Below are 20,205 nucleotides of genomic sequence, written 5' to 3'. Positions count from 1 at the left end.
GGACGGTAGTTGTTTGGGTCGTCCTTTTTTCCCTTCTTGAAGATTGGGACCACATTGGCCCTCCTCCAATCTGCTGGAACTTCTCCCGTTCTCCAAGAACTCTCAAAGATGGTTGCCAATGGTTCCGAAATGACTTCCGCTAGTTCCTTCAATACTCTGGGGTGTAGTTGATCTGGCCCTGGGGACTTGAACTCATTAAGAGCGGCCAGGTATTCCTGGACGACTTCTTTCCCAATTTGGGGTTGGATGTCCTCCAATCCCTCATCCACTCCATCTTGCTGAGGTTGAAGACTCTCTTTTTGTGAGAAGACCGAGGCAAAGAAGGCATTAAGTAGTTCTGCCTTTTCCCTATCCCCTGTCAGCATTGCCCCATCTTCTCCTCGAAGAGGTCCTATCGCCTCCTTGTTTTTCCTTTTTCTACTGACATAAGAATAGAAGCCCTTTTTATTGTTTTTAATGTCCCTGGCAAGTCTGAGCTCGTTTTTTGCTTTAGCCTTGCGGACCTTTTCCCTACAGGTGTTGGCTATTTGTTTGAATTCTTCTTTGGTGATTTCTCCCTTTTTCCACTTCTTGTGCATGTCTCTTTTGTGTCTTAGCACAGTTAGAAGTTCTTTGGACATCCATTCTGGCTTCTTTGCACTTGTCCTATTTTTTCTCTTTGTTGGCACGGTTTGCAATTGCGCCTTGAGTATTTCACTCTTGAGAAATTCCCACCCATCCGTAGCTCCCTTGTCTTTTAGTATCTGTGTCCACTGAATGCTGCTCAGCGTTTCCTTCATTTTTTGGAAATCAAGTCCAGTTTGTCATCTCAGTTTATCACTTACTGTTTGCAATCAAATTATTCAAGATGTGACTAGATGTGAACTCCAAAGGTCAGTGTGTTTGTCCACTTTGCCAATTGCAAGAATTATATAAGTTCATGACCAGTGTGAATCTCAGTTAAGAAACAAAACTGAACACTATTGACTAACAAATACTGTTGATGTTGTGATAACACTTTCACATGGTAGCACCTGAGTGGATGTATCTCATGCTTACTATATAAACTACACCAAAGTCCCTTTTCCAAAGCATTCAACAACACATTAAATTGTATTGTTGTATGTAAGGATAGATGACTAGTTTTTGTGCTCCATTGATGTGACAAGGCTACCAATTGTTAGAGGAAACAGCTGGACTTCCTCTCATTCTAGGTTATACGATAGGTTGAAAAACATGATTCTGCAGTGGTATATAGCATTGTGAGAGGGAGAGATGATGATAATATATTTATATATGATGATAATATATTTGTTACCTGCTTCTCCATGCGGCTTGAGGTGGGGTACAACATGGTTAAAACAGATAGATGAAACAAAACACTATGAAAATGCATATACCAAAATATACACAATGCAGACCCAACACCAATATAATGAAAGCCTTCTGCACTTTGCAACTCAGGCACCCCAATGTGTTTAAATTCCCCACATGTTAGTTCAGCATAACCATGGCTATATTGATTAGATGATACTTATTGTAGTCCTACACAGGAGTTGATCTAGGAAAATTATTATTACTATTTTATTTATTTAATGTATAAAAGGCAAAGGATTTCCCCTGACATCAATTCCAGTCATGTCTGACTCTGGGGGTTGGTGCTCATCTCCATTTCTAAGCTGAAGAGCTGGCATTGTCCGTAGACACCTCCAAGGTCATGTGGCCGGCATCAGTGCATGGAGTGCCGTTACCTTCCCGCCAGAGCAGTATCTGTTAATCTAATCACATTTGCATGTTTTCAAATTGCTAGGTTGGCAGAAGCTAGGGCTGACAGTGGGAGCTCACGCCACTCCTCAGATTCGAACCTGCGACCTTTTGGTTAGCAAGTTCAGCAGCTCAGTGGTTTAACCTACTGCGTCACCAGGGGTTCCCATTTAATGTATACTTTCCTTTTTGCTTGTCATAGTATCCACAGATTTCTAAAAGCTAAGGCTGAAAGTTATCAATGCCAAACTGTTGTATCTAATATGAAAAAGAAGGCAGGAGGCCTCCTTTTTTTCTTAAATGGTCCCCTAAGATAATATACTGTAAGAGTGCCAGGAGCAAACCACCTCCTTAGCTTTTCATTAGGTAGATAAAAATGGGATTGGCTTTGGGGTTTATATTGCAGGTGCCAAGTTGGCAATGTAAATTTAATCAAGATGTTTTGAAAGTAGGTAGCATATGAGGAGGTAGCTCATGGCATCAAATTTTAAAGAGGTGTGACAGGCTGTGAATTGTAAAATGTTTCCTTGAACGAGAGCACTTCATTTTTCTCCCTGAATGCTGTCTGTGATGGAGTCTGGCTGAACTGCACACATTTGCATGAATGGGATTTCCTCTCACCAGTCCTGTGAGTGTGGTGACTCTGGATGGATTCGGACGGAAAAACTGAATCAAAGTGTACATTGTAGTCAAGGATTTCCCCAAACAGTAATCAGTTCTGATTACTTCCAACGTGTTGCTTTTGGCTCCAGGAATCCATGTCCACTGTGGCTGTAGCGCTTGGCGTGTGCTGTGGAGAAGATATTTGGCTGAACCATATCTGAATAGCTTCACTTATCTGCTGCAGTCCTTGGCTGGCGGCAGCTGCCTAGAAGCATCTTGACCCACACCCAGTGTGAGTAAACATGCTTGCTAATGCTGAAGACATTAGTCTTGGAAGCTTGCTAGACCTTCACACTAGCATGGAGCCTCTTCGTGCTGCCAGCAACCCAAGGCCGGCTGTTATAGTTGACTAACTGGGATCTGGTGAAATTTCATTGAGAATAAGTTTCACCAGATGCCTGCAATACAGATTGGATGACGTGGAGCAGAAATACATGGTATTTAGACCGGGGCTAATAAATGAGAACCAAAGCAAGAACAAATAGAGTTTTCTGTTTAAAAAGCCAATTCTTATGGTCACTCCAGCCTGACTTTCTCGAAGTGCAAAAGGTTTCCTGACACCAGATTGGAAGCAGATAATCCCCAAAGCCAGTCAAGTTATTTTAGTACTTGAAGCAAGAGATCCACAAGGGCTTTTCCTCATGCCTTGCATATTTTAAGAAAAAGTACAACAATTATTGCCATTTTCTTGACATTTCAAATTAATTGCTTGTGGTAGCCACATCCAGCCTTGAATGGCAGGTCTGGCTTGAGACTTGATTTGCCATTTTTTAAGATACACATTCAGGCACGAGCTAGTGACTTATATTCCAGTGACTTATAATAGTGACTTATATTATATATGACCTATAAGAGAAGAGATCCCATGGAGCACAACTAAACTATCAAAATGAATTACTTACTTACTTAGGTGATCCCCATAGTCCTAGGATGATGGCTCTCCAAATGTAGTGTCTTGATAGTGGATACATAGGTGGCTGTGGAGACCTATTCTTGATCCACATGTTCTTCCACAGTGAGGACATTGGTTTCCAGGTGGAAGGCGGTCCTGGCCAGGGTTGGCTTGACACATCTTCTTCTTGGCACATTTTTCTCTTTCGCCCTCCATTCATGCCTCTTCAAATTCTGCAGCACTGCTGGTCACAGCCGACCTCCGGCTAGCACACTCAAGGGCTAGGGCTTTCCAGTTCTCAGTGTCTATGCCACAATTTTTAAGGTTGGCTTTTAAGCCCATCTTTAAATCTCTTTTCCTATCCATCAACGTTACGTTTTCTGTTCTTGGGTTGGGAGTATAGTAATTGCTTTGGGAGATGGTGTTCAGGCATTCAAGCAACATGGTCAGTCCAGAGGAGTTGATGGAGTAGGAGCATCACTTTAATGCTGGTGTTCTTTGCTTCTTCCAGCATGCTGACATTTGTTTGCCTGTCTTCCCAAGAGATTTGCAGGATTTTTCAGAAGCAATGCTGATGGAAACATTCCAGGAGTTAAGTGTGATGTCTATAGACAGTCACAGGCATATAGCAGAGTTGGGAGGACAATATCTTTATGAACAAGCACCTTGATCTCCCTACATATGTTCTGATCCTCACTCTCTTCTTCATTTGGAAAAAATGCTGCACTCAAATAAGATTAGCCATATGGCTTGTCCAAAGTTTAGCTAGACTTCTATCTGAAATGTTGAGTAATAGTTGGAGGAATAGTTGCAAAAGCTAAACTCGAGAGGAGGGACTTCTGTTGTAGATAAATCAGTTCTTGCATTTAAAGCAGAAAAAGAATAATGGCACATTGAGAGGAAAGTGATGGGACTTAAATAGGCTTTAGTGCTGCTGAAGTCCCTTTCTTGGATACTTGGACTTACTGTATTCATAATGGTGAGAACTGAGGTTCTGGTTTTTCTTCTGTGGGAGAGGTTGCGCAGACGTAAAAAAGTTAATGCATCCACATAGTGCATATTTAGCAAGCAACACTTCTATTACTTCTTTATTTTTTGCATCTCTAGGATATAGTTATGATTTGTGCACATAAAACTGCAAATAGCACTGTGTCCACGCAAGCCATATATTTTGACAAGACTCAGTATTATCAAATGAAGGGGTTCTGAGAAGGAGGAAATGAGAAGGCAAGCAGCTCACTTCAAGCTGACATAATTTGTGCTCTAACTTTGCCCACATATTCAAAGCCAAGCCTGTTTTAAAAGATAACTGCCAGCTTCATTGAGGGTCTGTTTTCTGAGGCTAGTGAACTGGAAGAGCGATACTGATCATTCTTGTAGCCTTGGTCTGAGGCAATGCTATTCTTATTCTATTGGAAAGCCTTCACTGATATTAAAGATGTTTACTTGCAGCAGAATAACATGCACTGAAATAAGGCATACATAGACCATGTGGGTTGCTCAAGCCCACAGCCCTGCATTCTTCTGCCTGGTCTTTCTGGAAGACTTGTTTTTCTGACAAAGCCTCTCAAATGTCAAATTGAAAAGCTAGCCTGCCTATGTGGAAGACTAAAGCGTGTGGCCTGTGAAAGAGGCATTTAAGTGAAACGCCAAATTGTCCAAGCGGATTGGGCTAACTGTTTCCAACATTTTCATGCTGTGAGCTTAATAGATGGGTGCTGTTTCAGAATGATCTAGAGTCAACAATGTCTGATGGGTCTTCCTGGCCAAGCCAAAGCTCGTCCTTGCCAGCACCCATACCAGCCTCTGGCCTTTTTACTGGTGAAAGGAGGGGTTGTGGGAGAGAGTACACAGTGTCCTTAAGACCTCTGCCCATCACTCAGTGTCCTCCCCATATCTATCCATCATCTAGTATTTTGTTGGGGAGTTACTGAATGGTGAAGCTTGCTCCATTGCACTTTACTGCCTATTAGACCCTATGTTTTCTGCCTGCCATATTTCCTGACAAACAAAAGCACTCTCCTTTTTGCTCTGGAACAGGAAATCCCAGTGTAATGTCCCTAAACACTAATGTTTCCTGATGAAGGAACTTGGCTTGGTTATTCAAATTTAATAACAATGGAAATTGGAGTATCATAAACAATTATCTATATTGGCTTCAAAACAAAGTCTGAGGTAATGGAAGTATGCTATTCTAAAAATGAATATCATACGCATTCTGCTGCTATTGAACTAGTTCTTCATTTGGCAAATCCTGGGTCTGGCTGTTGACACTTTTGCTGTGATGTCAATCCCTGGAAGAAACGGAGTATTTACGAAGATCAGAGCAGGCTTTCTCTCTTTGGAATATTTGTCTGTTGGCAAACACCTTCCTTCTGATTTTTATTACTACTATCTTCATACACCTCTACTACATACGTGCTGATTTGTGCAGTTTACTCATAAGTAGACATTCCTTTATTTCATAAGAACAAGATGGTGCAAATAGATTGATGACTAAACATTCCAGGCAGTCATGTTGAGCAGTAGACTCAAAGGGGCATTGAGTTCTCATACTAGTCAGAAGCTATGGATGGAAAGTACCTCTTTACTCAGGTACTGATGTAGATACAAGGAAATGCACAATAGTAGTGTGAGGGCTTGAGTCATTAGGACTTATCTCCATGTCAACTCACCATACAGTTGTCTGGGTCTGTTTACCTGGAACTAACTAGTAGGGTCCTGGACTTAATCTGAAGTGTTACCTTGGTAAAATATGACATTCTCACACAAAGTGAATTGATGTATGTGTATACCAGATCATTGGAAATAATGATTGAGAATGGATGCAGGCCTATGGTCATCTTGGGGTAAGAGCGTGCAAAGCTGTGTGTTAACACTCAGGAAGCTTTAGGTGTGCCTAACTTAAATCTATATAATGTTTAAACTAAAACAAGCTGCTTCTGCTAGTCCTCCTCCTCCTCTTACTCCTCCTCCTCCTCTTCTTAGCATTTATCCCACAAATTCGTAGGGTCGGCTTTGCCTGTCATTTTCACATGGCTTTGTTTTGGGCATTCCTAAAAAGACCTCTGTGGTTTTGACAGGTTGATGCAACTGTTTGTATTGCAGATGACATGTCACACCACCTATCAATGCAGACTGTTGCCCCGTTGGTTGGTTATACAGCTGGCACCGCTAGGAGGTGGGGTCGGATTTTTGCTGGCCAAACTAAAACAAACTTACTGTGTTTCCTAAAAGGGATACAAAGGAGCTTATTTAGTTAAAGTCAGGGAGATGTGTCTGTCTTAAACATGTGGCCCCAGACTTCTGTCTGTGCCTGCCCAAAGGCATTCTAGCCGGAAGTTAAATGCCCACTGCTCAGGGTAGAAATATTACTTCTTAGACAATGATTTGTACTCTCCCACAGAGGGTATGACTGGTGACCATGGTTTCCAGGTTCTGTCTTGACCTTCAGGTTTTCCAGAGCTCCATAATATAAATCTCTCTTAAGTGATACCTAACAGAAGTTGATGCCTTTTCTGATCTAGGTGGGCTTGTTGGCACCCTTTAGTATCCCTCATTGGAATTAAGCCTTAAAATTAACTGGAGAGTTTATTGAAGGAAACAGAAATCCAACCTACATTGGAGAGAAGCAGCCGTATTGAGAAAGTAACTCTGTACATTTGCGCATATAGGTTGGAATAGCTGCCAAGAAAATCTCCCTGGAATACTTGCATCAATATTCAGAGATGCTTCACAAGGCAGGATTTCAGTCAAGGGAATAACAAAGCAAACTGATCTCATCTGCAGCTTCTGGGGGCTTTTCACATACATGGGGAGCAAGAGGTGACCTCACTAATGAGGAATGTGCTTTGCTAAGTATAAGAGGGGGGCCTGCTCTCCTGGGACTTATTGTCAGTATAACAAGTTTCTCAATGATGTCATTTATCCAAAGCATGCTGGAGCAAGCTGTAAGGATACAGGAAGAGCTTAGGGAAGTTGGACGTTTCTGTTTTAGCAATAAATGGAAGCAAAGTACTACAGGGTGAGGTGGAGAAAAAAAATTACTTGAAAAGGAAGCATTACCAGGTGTGGAGTCCTGGTATACCACTGCTGCCAGATATTAACAACCAAAAGACTCTAATTCAGACCATGGTGACAAGTGAGATGTGGAAACTAGAACTAGGAGTAGGATAAGGTTGAGGAAGCAAGTTAAGTGTCCTGGCTTAATCGCTCCAACCACTGTAGGCACTGAACCACAGTAAAAAATAACAACTCAAGTACAGGCAGTCCCCAAGTTACAAACATCTGACTTACAAACAACTCATATTTAAGGATGGGTGTGAGACAACAGGAAGTGAGAGAAATATACCTCCCAAAAGGGGAATTTACTCCTGGAAGAGTTATCACGGGGGAAAGGTGTCTCCACTGACACTTTCTCACCAATCCTTGTTTCCACAACAAACTATTTTTTTTCAAAATCCAGTTAGCACAAGGACAGAAAATGTGGTGATTTTTTTCTGAACAGGGGCACAGACATCCAAACAAATATCGCCCTTCCCTTTGCTATACAAAGCTAAAGATATAGATGTCCTTGGCTGGAGCTACACTTACAAAATGTACTTTTTTTTTCAACTTAAGAGCCAACCTACAGGGGAATTCCAGACAAGAAACAATCAGGGCTAGCTAATCCCCTCCCAACAAAGGATTCCCTCAGGCAATAAGAAGTTAGACCTTGAAAACTGCTAGGCATTACATACTAGGTGTGCTATTTTCACACCTATCCTGGAAAACACACAACAACCAAGAACTTAACTTGTTCATAACTTGGGGACGGCCTGTATGAACCTGTAACAGCTTGGCTTATCTTTCTAGTAATCCCTCTGCCAGCATGACCAGTGCTTGGGGTGTTACCGTAAAAAAGAAAAGAAGAAAAAGTGGCAGGGGAAGAAAATGAAATTAGCATTTTTATCTCTGATCACTGTACCCTTGCCTTGGCATGTGTTTGTCCTGGCTGTTAGGAGCAAGGAATACTATAGCACAGGAGACATAGGCAGGGATGACATCCCAGCTGCCAAGGCCAACGTGTCAGTCATCTTGCTGTGGTCTAGACATGCCACAACATCTCCTGAGGCACAGGTTAGAAGCTCACGTAGCAGTCGTTGACTGTGGCAGCATGGCTTAAAAGCTCAGTCCAACTTAACATGCAGCCCAGTTTGCATTGTGACTCAAGTAAATTGTGAAAGCAAACTTCCTAGTTTTGCTTCTTGGTGTGCTTTAAAGGCATGTGGTGGAAAGCTTCCAGTAGTATTTTATCTTTCCGTGGCAGTACCTTGCAAGTCAGTTAAATCGGAGTGCTTGCGAGTACTGTCCTGAAACACAGTATGTTTCACACAGTGCCTGCATGGCTAGAACCTTTTTAGAATAACTGTGAGGGCTAAAAACATGTGTTCATGTCAAAGACGGAAAGTATTTCTGTATTACAGCTACAGAAGACAAACAGCTGTGGCAATGTATTCTGCAGTTCTGAACTAAGTGAGCCCTTGGAACTTTTTGCTAAAACTTGTTGATTAACTTAAGCTTTTTGCTAAAAGAGCTGTAATGTAAAGAATAGGCATAATGTTGACCTTTGTGGTGATTGGGTGTATGAAGTGTTAAACTATGCAACAGATGCCTCTTTCATAGTCTTGAAGGATGCATCTCCTCCTGGTTTTCTGTATAGTAACTCAGTCTGTCCCATTTCGAAGCTGCTGACAGGGTGTATGAAACTACCTTCACTGCTTGATGCCAGCATTGCACTCTGACATTGCTTGGTTTCTGAAAAAGACAGATTTCTAAAGAATCCATGCAAAATCTTCTGCACCTAAAAGACTTGTGACAGACTATGTGTCTTGACACATTATTGTGTTGGCTACAGTGTGTAGGTATGTCACACGAACATAATAAGAAACTTCTGAGTCTGTGTGAAATAAGAAATAAATCATATATTTAAAATATATATGAAATAGTTTGCTGTAAAATGGAATTACTGTGTCACAGAATGATGCGTGTATAAAAATGTTGTCACCAACATCAAATGTTGGGAAACCTCTGCCCTAAGGACTAACAATTGTTGTTAGTTTTAAGTGTGTGTTATATTGTTAGTCCTTAAGGATGCTATCAGTTTTTTGTTTGCTTTCCAATGGAAAATGGCCTAGATTTATAAAGGATTCTAAAAATTACTCCATTTCCAGAAGTCGTTTAGATTTGTATTCCAGTGTGTGTTTTTAGAAATACAAATAAACCAAGATATTCATCTAATGAACTACTATAGAGTTGAGGGATAACTCTCTTCAGCAGGAGTCCTCAAACTTTTTAGAGGGCCAGGTCACAGTCCCTCAAACTGTTGGAGGGCCGGATTATAATTTGAAAAAAACATGAATGAATTCCTATGCACACTACACATATCTTATTTGTAGTGCAAAAAAACACTTAAAACAATACAATAATTAAAGTGAAGAACAATTTTAACAAATATAAACTTACTAGCATTTCAATGGGAAGTGTGGGCCTGCTTTTGGCTGATGAGATAGGATTATTGTTGTTGTGTGCTTTCAAATCATTACAGACTTAGGTTGACCCAGAGTGAGGGCCAGGTAAATGACCTTGGAGGGCCTTCGTTTTCACACCTATCCCGGAAAACACACAACAACCAAGAACTTAACCTGTTCTTGGTTGAGGACTCCTACTCTTCAGAGGACTCCTACTCTTCAGAGTAGCCTGCTGTTTTTGGTGGCCTCGCTTTAGAAGGAAAACAACCAATAAAATAATTAATCTACATTTTAAAAAATGGTGCATGGCATTAGTGAGCGACATCTTGCTCTTCTTTTCTCACTCTTGTGCCCGTTCTTGATTAACCTATAGTTTTAAATGTAGAGAGAACCACTTCTTAAAAGGGTATGAACAAGGTCTAAATTGTGTCAAAGACCTGTATTGATGTTGTTCATTTGTTCAGTTGTCTCTGACTCTTCGTGACCTGTATTGATACCTTCTAACAATAGACCAATTGAAAAAATGATTTGAAAGTGACCTGTATTGATACCTTCTAACAATAGACCAATTGAAAAAATGATTTGAAAGTTCTAAGCTGTTACGATACTTTCTGAAGAAAAATGCATTGTCTCTGTCAATATCACAAAGATTTGTATCATATTTTTTTTTACAACAGGTTCATAGACAAGTCTCATGGAAAAAATATTAGGATCAAATTGATGAAAATCGAAGAAGACCATAGTATGTCATTCCATTCAAAGCAAGAACTACACAGTCAAAATAAAATTGTATATGAAATGACCTGTTGACAGTGGCAACTTTGCCCATGTTACCCTGTTGCAATAAAATTACCTTATGTTAGTGCAAATGTGAGGGAACTGTACTTCAGTGGCCTAACTGCACTAAAGTTGAGTACTGTTAGTTGCACCTTCTAGGTATCATTGTTAAAGTAACATGTCAGTACAAATAATTTAGTGGATAATTAATATTTTCTGAGTTCGTAAGAGCTTATTCGTATGCTAATAGAAGGAAGAATTGACATTGCTGTGAAATGGAAGACTGTGGAGGGCATTGATGACTAGTGGATCAGATTGGATCGGTTTTCTTGTGCTTTTTAAAAAACTTTTCATATTTGGAGATCTTTACCTCATGATAGTATTAGTATGAGAATAATAAATGAAGAAAACGATCGCAAAGTTTTTGTAAGGAATACATTTACTTGATCATAGTTCATGAGCTCTGTTAGACTTTAAGGTGTGGCAACTAGGTTTTGTAGAAAAGACAAAAGTGTTGCTATCTGTAAGTAGGCCAATAAATAGTTTCTCGTCAAGCTGCAGTTCTGCTTGAGAATTTGCACTGCTTGTCCCAACAGCATTGGGCCGGTGACTACATGAGCTCTGTCCCATTGGTGTATAGTAGGATTGAACAGTGTGTGGTCTTTCAGACATTATTAGTCTCCACGCCCCAGGATCCCTTTGTGCCCAGTTGATGTGGGCTACTGGAATGTGGATTCTGACAACATCTGGAGGGCTGTATTTTGCCCACCCCATGGGCCAGATATATTCATGGAGCTGCTTACATGTGCAAGGGGAGCCTTTGCTATAGCAAAGTAGACAGTCTTTTCAAGAAGGTTCTTTTAAACCAAGAAGGCCATGTGTACTTCAAAGCAGTTCTATTCAAAATGATCTGTAAACTGATATAGCCCTTCCTTGATGAGTTTCTCAAAAAGATAGAAACACTGTGCATAAATATGGAACTGGTTCCTGGCAAAAATACTGGTTTTCTAAATACACCCATGTGTTCTTTTTAAAACCCTTCTGATGACAAAGATTTCTTTCAGTAATCCTATAAGTGAATATTTATGATATGGGAATGACTCTTATACAGACTAATGCAAGAAGCAGTTCCCAGGATATCATATTTCACCAGCTATAAAGTACCTTATGCTATTTGATGAGGTTGCTATTGGGAATCTCTTCCTGGTGCCCATTATAACTGAAGTATAAATGAAGATGTCCTCCCAGAATAATCCACCTGAACACAAACAGAAGAAGGGTTTTGACAGCTAATAATAATAATAATAATAGGACTTATGTTGTTGTGTTTCAAATAATAATAATAATAATAACGACAACAACAACAACAACAACAACAACAACTTTATTTTTATACCCCACCTCCATCTCACTGAAGGGACTCAGGGCAACTTACATAGGGAGAAACCCAGAAAAACATAGGTTTAAAAGCAACCCAATAAAATAAAATCAACAATAAAATCAAAAGGAACAAAAATAAAATAAACACATCACAATAACACAACACAACATCATAAAACAATCCCGAGCCTGAACAGTAATACTGAGCTTGGAGGGCTATGAGTTTGTGCAATAGTTGCAGCTTATGCCAGACAGAGGAGAGCTTGTCATTATGCCGATGCTCTTAAAGAGGTTAGTTGCTGTGTATTGGGTTCACTGCTGCTGAATCATAGAGTTGGGAGACCACAAGAGACATCCAGTGCAACCCCATTCTGTCATGCAGGAACACACAGTCGCAGCACTCCAGACAGATGGCCTCTGCTTAAAAACCTCTGAAGAAGAAAACTCCATCACATTCCAAGTCGGCATACTCCACTATCAAACAGCTCTTACTGTCAGGACAATCTTCCTAATGTATTGTCGAAGGCTTCCTAATATTTAGGTGGAATCTCTTTTTCTGCACAGTGGATACTTAATGGGAAGCATTGGAACCCAAATCTCAGTGCATCACTCCAAGACAAGGAAGCCCAAAGATTTTTGCTGATGACCTCCCAGTGGCACAATAAGTTAAACTGCTGAGCTGCTAAACTTGTTGACCAAAAGGTCACAGGTTCGAATCTGGGGAGCGGTGTGAGCTCCTGCTGTCAGCCCCAGCTCCTGCCAACCTAGCAGTTCAAAAACATGCAAATGTGAGACTAGGTACTGCTCTGATGGGAAGGTAATGGCATGCCATGCAGTCATGCTGGCCACATAACTTTGGAGGTGTCTATGGACAATGCCGGCTTTTCGGCTTAGAAATGGAGATAAGCACCATGCCCCAGAGTCGGACACGACTGGACTTAATGTCAGGGGAAAACCTTTACCTTACCTATATTTTGAGAAAAGAGATTCCACTTAAATATTAGGAAGACTTCTGGTGGGAAAGAGCCACTTGGTGGTGGAATTGGACTGCTTTATAGTGATGCATTCAGCCTCTTTGGAGGTTGGATGCTTACCTTGGTTATATATTTCTCAACTGCCCAGGCTTTGAGTATATATTCCTTATCTACCTGGGCTTTGGATTTAGATGACCCACAAGGTCCCTTCCAATTCTGTGTTTATGAGCTGTCCTTCTGAATCACAGTATATCACTGTTTGGAGTAGGCTTGCTAGCTTAGGTCCAGAAGTTTATATAGCTGCGAAATAAATTACGAGGCTGCACCAATTACAATTACTTTTTTTCTTACCATAAACAGTTTCAATTTAGTGTTGCTGTCTAGTGTTCTCTGTGGACTGAAAAGGACATATACCCCTTTAACTGATTTTAAGATAATTCTTTCCCATGGAGATTATGAATAATCGCAGGTTGTGTATGCGAGCATACAAAGTGAATTGCAACAGAACCTTCTCTGTCCCCTTAAGGCATGTTGTAATCTCTACTCAGTTTCCAAACTGAATACTGGCTTTTGTAAAAAAAAAAAAGTATTGGTTAACAGGACCTAAAGCAATGTGCTTCCTTGGTACAATCCATTTCAGTGAACAAATTTGTGATCTAAAATTACACATTTGGGGTCTTAGCCTTCCATTTCTTACAGATAGCCCCAGGGTGGTGACAAGAGGATTCGTAGTATAGAAAAAAGCAGATTTTTTTGCCTTCTTTTTGTTGGATCCTGTATGGTTTGTACTGACTCTCACATGTTACTTTTCTTAGCAAAACAGCTGTATTGTGATGGATAATACACAACTCATCTTTGTTTAAGGAATCATTGTAACCTGTGATACTTTGCAAAATCCCAACCTCCTTTCCTTTTCTCTGCTTCATGGAATAGCAACTAGTATTGCAGTGTTCAAAATGCAATATATATACTACCTCATCACACTAGGGAATGAATCCACTTTAAATCCGGTTTCTGCCTCCTGCAGAATTCTGGGATGTGTAGTGTAGTGAGGCTCTTAAAGGCTCCTCCCTAAACTACAAACCCCAGAATTCTGCAGGAGGCAGAAACCAGATTTAAAGCAGATTCATTCTCTAGTGTGATGAGGTATAAAAACAACTACAACATTTGACAGAGCTCACAAGGTTCTGTGTGACCCTGGATGGTAAAAAAAATACCCTTGCAGATTGTAGAATGCTGTACATGGGCAGAAACCTAGTTCATACACCCAGTTTTTGAATGCCTGTAAACCAGCACAATAGATTCCAAGTTCATAAATAGCATATGTATTTGTATCCCTTCTGTTGGAGACAAATCTAAATCAAGGCTAGACAAGGAGGACATGCTGGTTTATTTGCTTAGTGGTTAAGTCTTAGCCAAGAGCTTTCTAGAAATATTTGAACAAACAGAGTTTGCTATTCTATCTCTGTGTTACAGGAACTATGTTTGAAACTCAAATAAGTGAATGCATGCGCTTGCATAATCACACTAGTTACAATCAAAGCATCAATAAAAGTCAGAACAGCTTGCAGTGGAATGGATAATTATGAGTGCTATTCCGAACTGTTTATGGTGGGGGGAAAATTCACGAGCCTGTGTTCTCTATATCTGAGATGGGCATTTACTAGTCTCAATCAGAGCCTGGTGGAATTAATGTGCATTTACAACAAAAGACGTCTAAGCCCAGAAACCTGTTTTTGAGTTCTTGAACTGAAGACTCACAGGCTTTCTTTATCTCTCTAGAACAGTGGTTCTCAACATGTGGGTCCTCAGATGTTTTGGTCATCGACTCCCAGAAATCCTAACAGCTGGTAGACTTGCTGGGATTTCTGGGAGTTGTAGGCCAAAACACCTGGGGATCCATAGGTTGAGAACCCCTGCTCTAGTCTTGTCTCCTGCACTGTGCTAATAATATAATATAATATAATATAATATAATATAATATAATATATTGTATATACATACAATAGTATAATATTATAATGTAATAAAATATACTAATAATAATAATATGGTATAATTATATATGTTCTATTACATGTAATATTACTATTAATATTACAGTATAATGTATAGTACAATATAGTAATATATAATATTAATATTGTGCTATGGTAATAATATAATATATTGTATTTACATATTACTTTAAGCCACTCTGAGTCCCCTTTGGGGTGAGAAGGGCGGCATAGAAATGTTGTAAAGCGTTTGCTTTTTACTGCTATTGATAAGCATTTGGGAATAAGAAAATCCTTGCTGATATACCAGTAAGTGTTTGGGCTATTGTGAAGCTCTTGTTTCAGATATTCAGTTTCTAGTCTTTTGAAAATCTATGGGAACAGAACAGTTATAGTGGGGTAGTAATTCAGTCGTTTGTCTCAATTGAGTGCAGAGAAAATGTTTTGTTTTGTTTTGTTTTACTAAAGGGTAGCACAATTTGGACTTCCAGTTGCACTGTTGTCTGTAGATTTGTTTTGTCCAACAAATCCTAGTGAGCGTATGTTTAAAATCTTGTTCATGACCATTGCACCTGGAAAAAAAACCCACAGATGGCTCAGCAGTGCTGCCTCGAAACTGTATTCAGTCTCATTGTACCTTGTTCTGGTCAGATAACCTCCAGAGTCAGCCTTTGTGGAGAAGATTGGGAGATAACCCGATCTTCTCAAACTGCTGAGTCTACTTCATATGGCTCTTTCTTGTCCGTGGTTTGATTTCCTTGCTTGGTGTCCGAAAAGAGCACAGCTCTTCTGTGTATTGCAGTTGCCAAGGAAACCGACTACAGTAGCTTATCATGTTTCCGCTAATTGTCTAACAGCAAATTCCTTGTACTGCAGCAGGACAAAGTTCAAAAAAGTATCTTATTTAGCTGTTTTGCTCGGGGTTTTAAAGCTCTGCGACACAATCCAGGCAATTACGTGATGAAACGGTGCTGTAAGGTAGATTATGAATGGCAGTATCGCTGAATAATGAGTAAACAGTGCCATATATATTTAAAGGGCCTTTAAAACAGTTTGCACTGAAGCACCCTGGGGGTGTGTGTTTATTAAAATCCCGGAGGTGTTGCCTTCAGGGTGCCCTCCTTCGGTGTATTAGATCTCAGAGCTCATTGAACCGACAAGCAAGTGCCAACAATAATCCAGAAGTAAATATTTAACACTTATCTCCAGGATCTGGCTAATTTTCAGAGATGCAAGTGCATACTTACGCAATTGCTCAGTCTCTCAGTATTGATCAGCTATGTGGAGTTCACAGTGTATAGGAGTGGGGCTGAGTATGGATGCTGATTTCAAATCCTTGGCTAGTGATGAAGTATATTAGAATAGTTTTCAGCAAATGTGAACTCTGCACTTCTGTAGAACTTACATTTGAAAAGTGACAGCATGATTACACATATATTTGAATAATTCATCCTTTAGATAACTAACAAACATTGTTTTCTCCTTGGAGAACTCTGTGATCCAATCTCTCCCAGATGCTATTGAGATTACTCCATCAGATCATGCAAAAGTTTCCTCCTTATACTTGCTGTGGACTAGGAAATACCTTGTTAGCCCAGTGAAAGCAACTGCAACTTGTAATACCTATTGTGTTGTGGTGCTCTATCCATTCTTCTCTTTGACCTATTTTCCCCCCAGAGCTGTACGGTCCATGTTGCACATTTTTTCCTTTATTTTTATCCTGTTTTTCTCCAAATATAGGGACTCAAGTTGGCTGGGCACATCATGATCTCACTTAATCTATTCCACTAATTCATACTCTCTCTATGAACTAGTTTCTGTATCTATAATGTGAAGACAGTGGTGTGGTTATCATTGCAAGATGGTAGGCGTAACCAGTCACAAAATAATACAGAAAAGGAAACTGTTGAGGCTGAAAGATATGAATACGGGTTAGCTGGCAGATGGCCCAGTGGAACTGGAAATACTTGCCACTTTCGTGCATTAGGAATATCTCTGAGTTCACATAGGGCTCATAAACCTTCTGTTTTGGGAGTAGGAAATGAATATATCAAGTAGCTGCAAGTAGCAAGCATCAATTTACAGGAGTCAAAGCTCCTTTAAAAGAAGAAACAACAACAATGTTTAAATAGTACCCTATTTACTAATATCTCAGGGCAGCACACAATAAAATCAATTTAGAACAATTTAATACAATAAGAAGTGTCTTGAAAGAATAAAAGCATGTTGGAATCGTCGAGTTGAAAGAGACTTTGTGGGCCATCCAGTCAACTCCCTGCCAAGAAGCAAGAAAATATTCTCATTTAACCCAATTAACAATTAAAAGACTATTTAAATTGTTTCAAATAATTTAAACCATTACACATGAGCCTATCTGGATGCAATCAATTAAACCTCAAAAATTTTAATAAAAAAATTATTTTGACTTGATGCTGGAATGACATCAGCTTTTGTACCAAGCAGGCCTCTTAAGAAGGCTACTCCATAAGTGGGGTGCAACTGCTGTGAGCAATGTCTTCTCAAAGCATTGCTCCCAAGAATGTTCATAGAGAAGAAGGGTTCTGCCAACAGATCTTGAGCAAGTGTATATCTGGAGTTGGACTTTCTCCAAGTAAAACAAACTTCTATCATATGTACGGAATAGTTGCCTTGCTAATTGACTTCCATCAAGTTTGCTGCTGTGAATAAAAATGATAACCCTTCCGATTTTGAGCACCTTGTGACTTGTTCAGAACTGAGAAATGTTCACTGGAGTATAATAGCTTTCAGTGCACCTACTAAATGGCCACAAAGCTAACATACCTTCAGCATGAAGTTTCTGCTTCAAAAGCCTACGTAGTTGCACTCTTGTACTTAGCTAAACCTTATTTCTACATTATATACTTTAATTACCTTAGATTAACAGCTTGTTGCTTAAGAAGTTTAAAAGTTTCATTAATAAACTACACTGGCAGGATATAAATTACATTGTTAATTGCCTGTGGAATAGATCAATGCCTGAGGCTAGAAACATAACTAGAAAACCTTGTAGTCAAGGAAGGTGTGTAGGTTGAATGAAGCTGATTGCGGAATACTGCATTGCTTTAGTCTGAATAATTTGAAAGTCCATCTTTTAGCAAGGCAGGTCTGGTTGGTAACCGTTTAAAAATATTATTATAGGAGTCTCCAGGGGTTGCTTTGTGTGGTGCAGAAATAACTTGTTCTCATAACTCAATGACTGTAAACTTTCTTGGTGTAACTTACCCTCCTGAAAGAGCACTGGTGGACTGCAAACTCCTTCATAAACTATTTAATCATAGTACCTTTTCTCTGATCTCCTTTTTTCCTGTTAAGTTTCTGATTTCTAGCCCCTTTTGACATACCACTTTTGAGAGGATAATGAGAGTGATTCCATTTAGAAGGAATAACATTTGTCCTTGCCTTTGAACTTGTTGGTGGGGAGGCTAGCTTTTAAAGTCCAGCTTCTCAGTGTGATGCCATTTTTGGAGCATGCTTGTTTTGCTTTCTGCTTCACTAACACTCAAGTGTCCAAGGCAAACTTTTATTATAGGACACTGTGGAATTTCTAGCATGCACAATTACTGTTGGTTCAGTGATAAGAGTGGGAAGTATTTTCAGCAAAAAGTAAAATTTTCATACAGATGCGAATAAGCAATTGCCCAAAATAAGCAATGGGGAAGAAAAGTGACTTTGTTCAAAAGCTGCTTTGTTTGATAGATTCAAGATGTCTGGGAAAAGCCTGGACCAGTCTTATTTCTAATCTTGTTATCACCCCACCATATGAAATGCCTGTCTCTTGGGACATAAGGGCCATGCACAGTTCGGTGCTAAGAGCACATGATCTACTCTCAAAGTTCCCATGTTCAATCCTTTGTATCTCCAAAAAGTGCTAGGAAAGAGTGAAGTCTCGTTGCTACTCACTGTAAACCAAATTTTGAGCATTGTGTAGCTATCGGTTTTGAATCGTTTAACATTTTTGACAGTGATCCATTTTGGGAATGGGATACAAGTCAAATGATTTTCAAGAGCAAATCAAGCCTGTACTTTTCCTAAAATAAAAGATGATGATGTTGGGACTGCTATCCTTTGGCCATATCATGAGAAGACATGCTTACTAGAAATGACAATGTTTGATAAGGTGAAAAGCAGTAGAAGAAGATGAAATTACAGCTGGATAGACTTAGTCAAGGAAATCATGGCCCTGAATTTGAAAGACCTCAGCAGGATTGTTGATAACAAGGTGACTTGGAGGTCTCACAAGGGTTGCTGTAAGTTAGTGGCAATTAACAACAAATGGTAAAACTTTCATTAGTTTGCAGTTCAGTCCAGGTGACCGAGTTTTACCTTTTGGGGCTTTTACCAAAGAAGTAATCTTGCCAGTTTGTTGGTACTATATCTGTTTAATTAATCAGTATAAATACTGTTTCATCTTTCATGGGAAGATCTCGGACTGAGCTGGTTTCTCCTCAGTTCCCTTGATGTAATGTGGAGGCTGATCTTAGTAGCTATTTTTGTCATAGGATTATTGCCTAGCCAGACTTAATTTTTCAGGGGGTGTATTTTACTTATCACTGGAGCCTTCAGATGTCCACTTGGAGGCCGGTGCAAAGCAGTGGGTCAGGCAAATGAGCATTGGCACCAAAAATACCTTTGAGGGCATGCTGGGCACAGGAATTCGCCCACATAACCTTTCACATAACATCTGCCTAATATGTATTAGTATGTGGCCTAGATCTGGCTGCAATGTTTTATTCCTGCATAGAGACATACATAGGTTCAATAGATGGTTCAGTGTTGAATGTTTGCCAGTTTTATGTTTGTAGGCTGCCCCGAGTCCCTTTAGGGAGAGAAGGTGGGTTAAAAATAAACTATTATTATTATTATTATTACTATTATTAATTTAATATAGCAAAATTCTCCAAATGGAATTGCAGTTGAACATTTCATCTTTCCACCTGATAAACTTGATTCCTGAGGGCAATGTGAATAGTAACTTTTTTCTTTTGTTTTCAGACAGTAAAGCTATTGTTGATGGGAACTTGAAACTAATCCTAGGGTTGGTATGGACCCTTATCCTCCATTATTCAATCTCTATGCCCGTTTGGGAAGATGAAGGAGATGATGATGCCAAGAAACAGACTCCAAAACAGAGACTCTTGGGATGGATTCAGAACAAAATCCCGTATTTGCCAATTACAAACTTTAACCAAAACTGGCAAGATGGCAAAGCGCTGGGTGCCCTTGTTGATAGCTGTGCTCCTGGTAAGCTT

The 20,205-nt window shown here is 39.8% G+C and overlaps 1 protein-coding gene across 4 annotated transcripts in view; it reads left to right on the top strand.

Moving 5' to 3' along the window:
• Window positions 1-20,205, top strand: part of FLNB (filamin B) — a 106,022-nt gene that overhangs the window by 18,540 nt on the left and 67,277 nt on the right. For all 4 annotated transcript variants that reach the window (XM_060766148.2, XM_060766147.2, XM_067463515.1 and 1 more), the window contains exon 2: window positions 19,949-20,197. In XM_060766148.2, coding sequence (XP_060622131.2) covers window positions 19,949-20,197 — 249 coding nt within the window. The remainder of the gene's footprint in view (window positions 1-19,948; window positions 20,198-20,205) is intronic.

This window comes from Anolis sagrei, chromosome 2, assembly GCF_037176765.1.
Source record: "Anolis sagrei isolate rAnoSag1 chromosome 2, rAnoSag1.mat, whole genome shotgun sequence".
NCBI classification, from domain to species: domain Eukaryota; kingdom Metazoa; phylum Chordata; class Lepidosauria; order Squamata; family Dactyloidae; genus Anolis; species Anolis sagrei.
The sequence above is the reverse complement of the archived record's forward strand: the minus strand, read 5'-3'. Positions and strand labels throughout refer to the sequence as shown.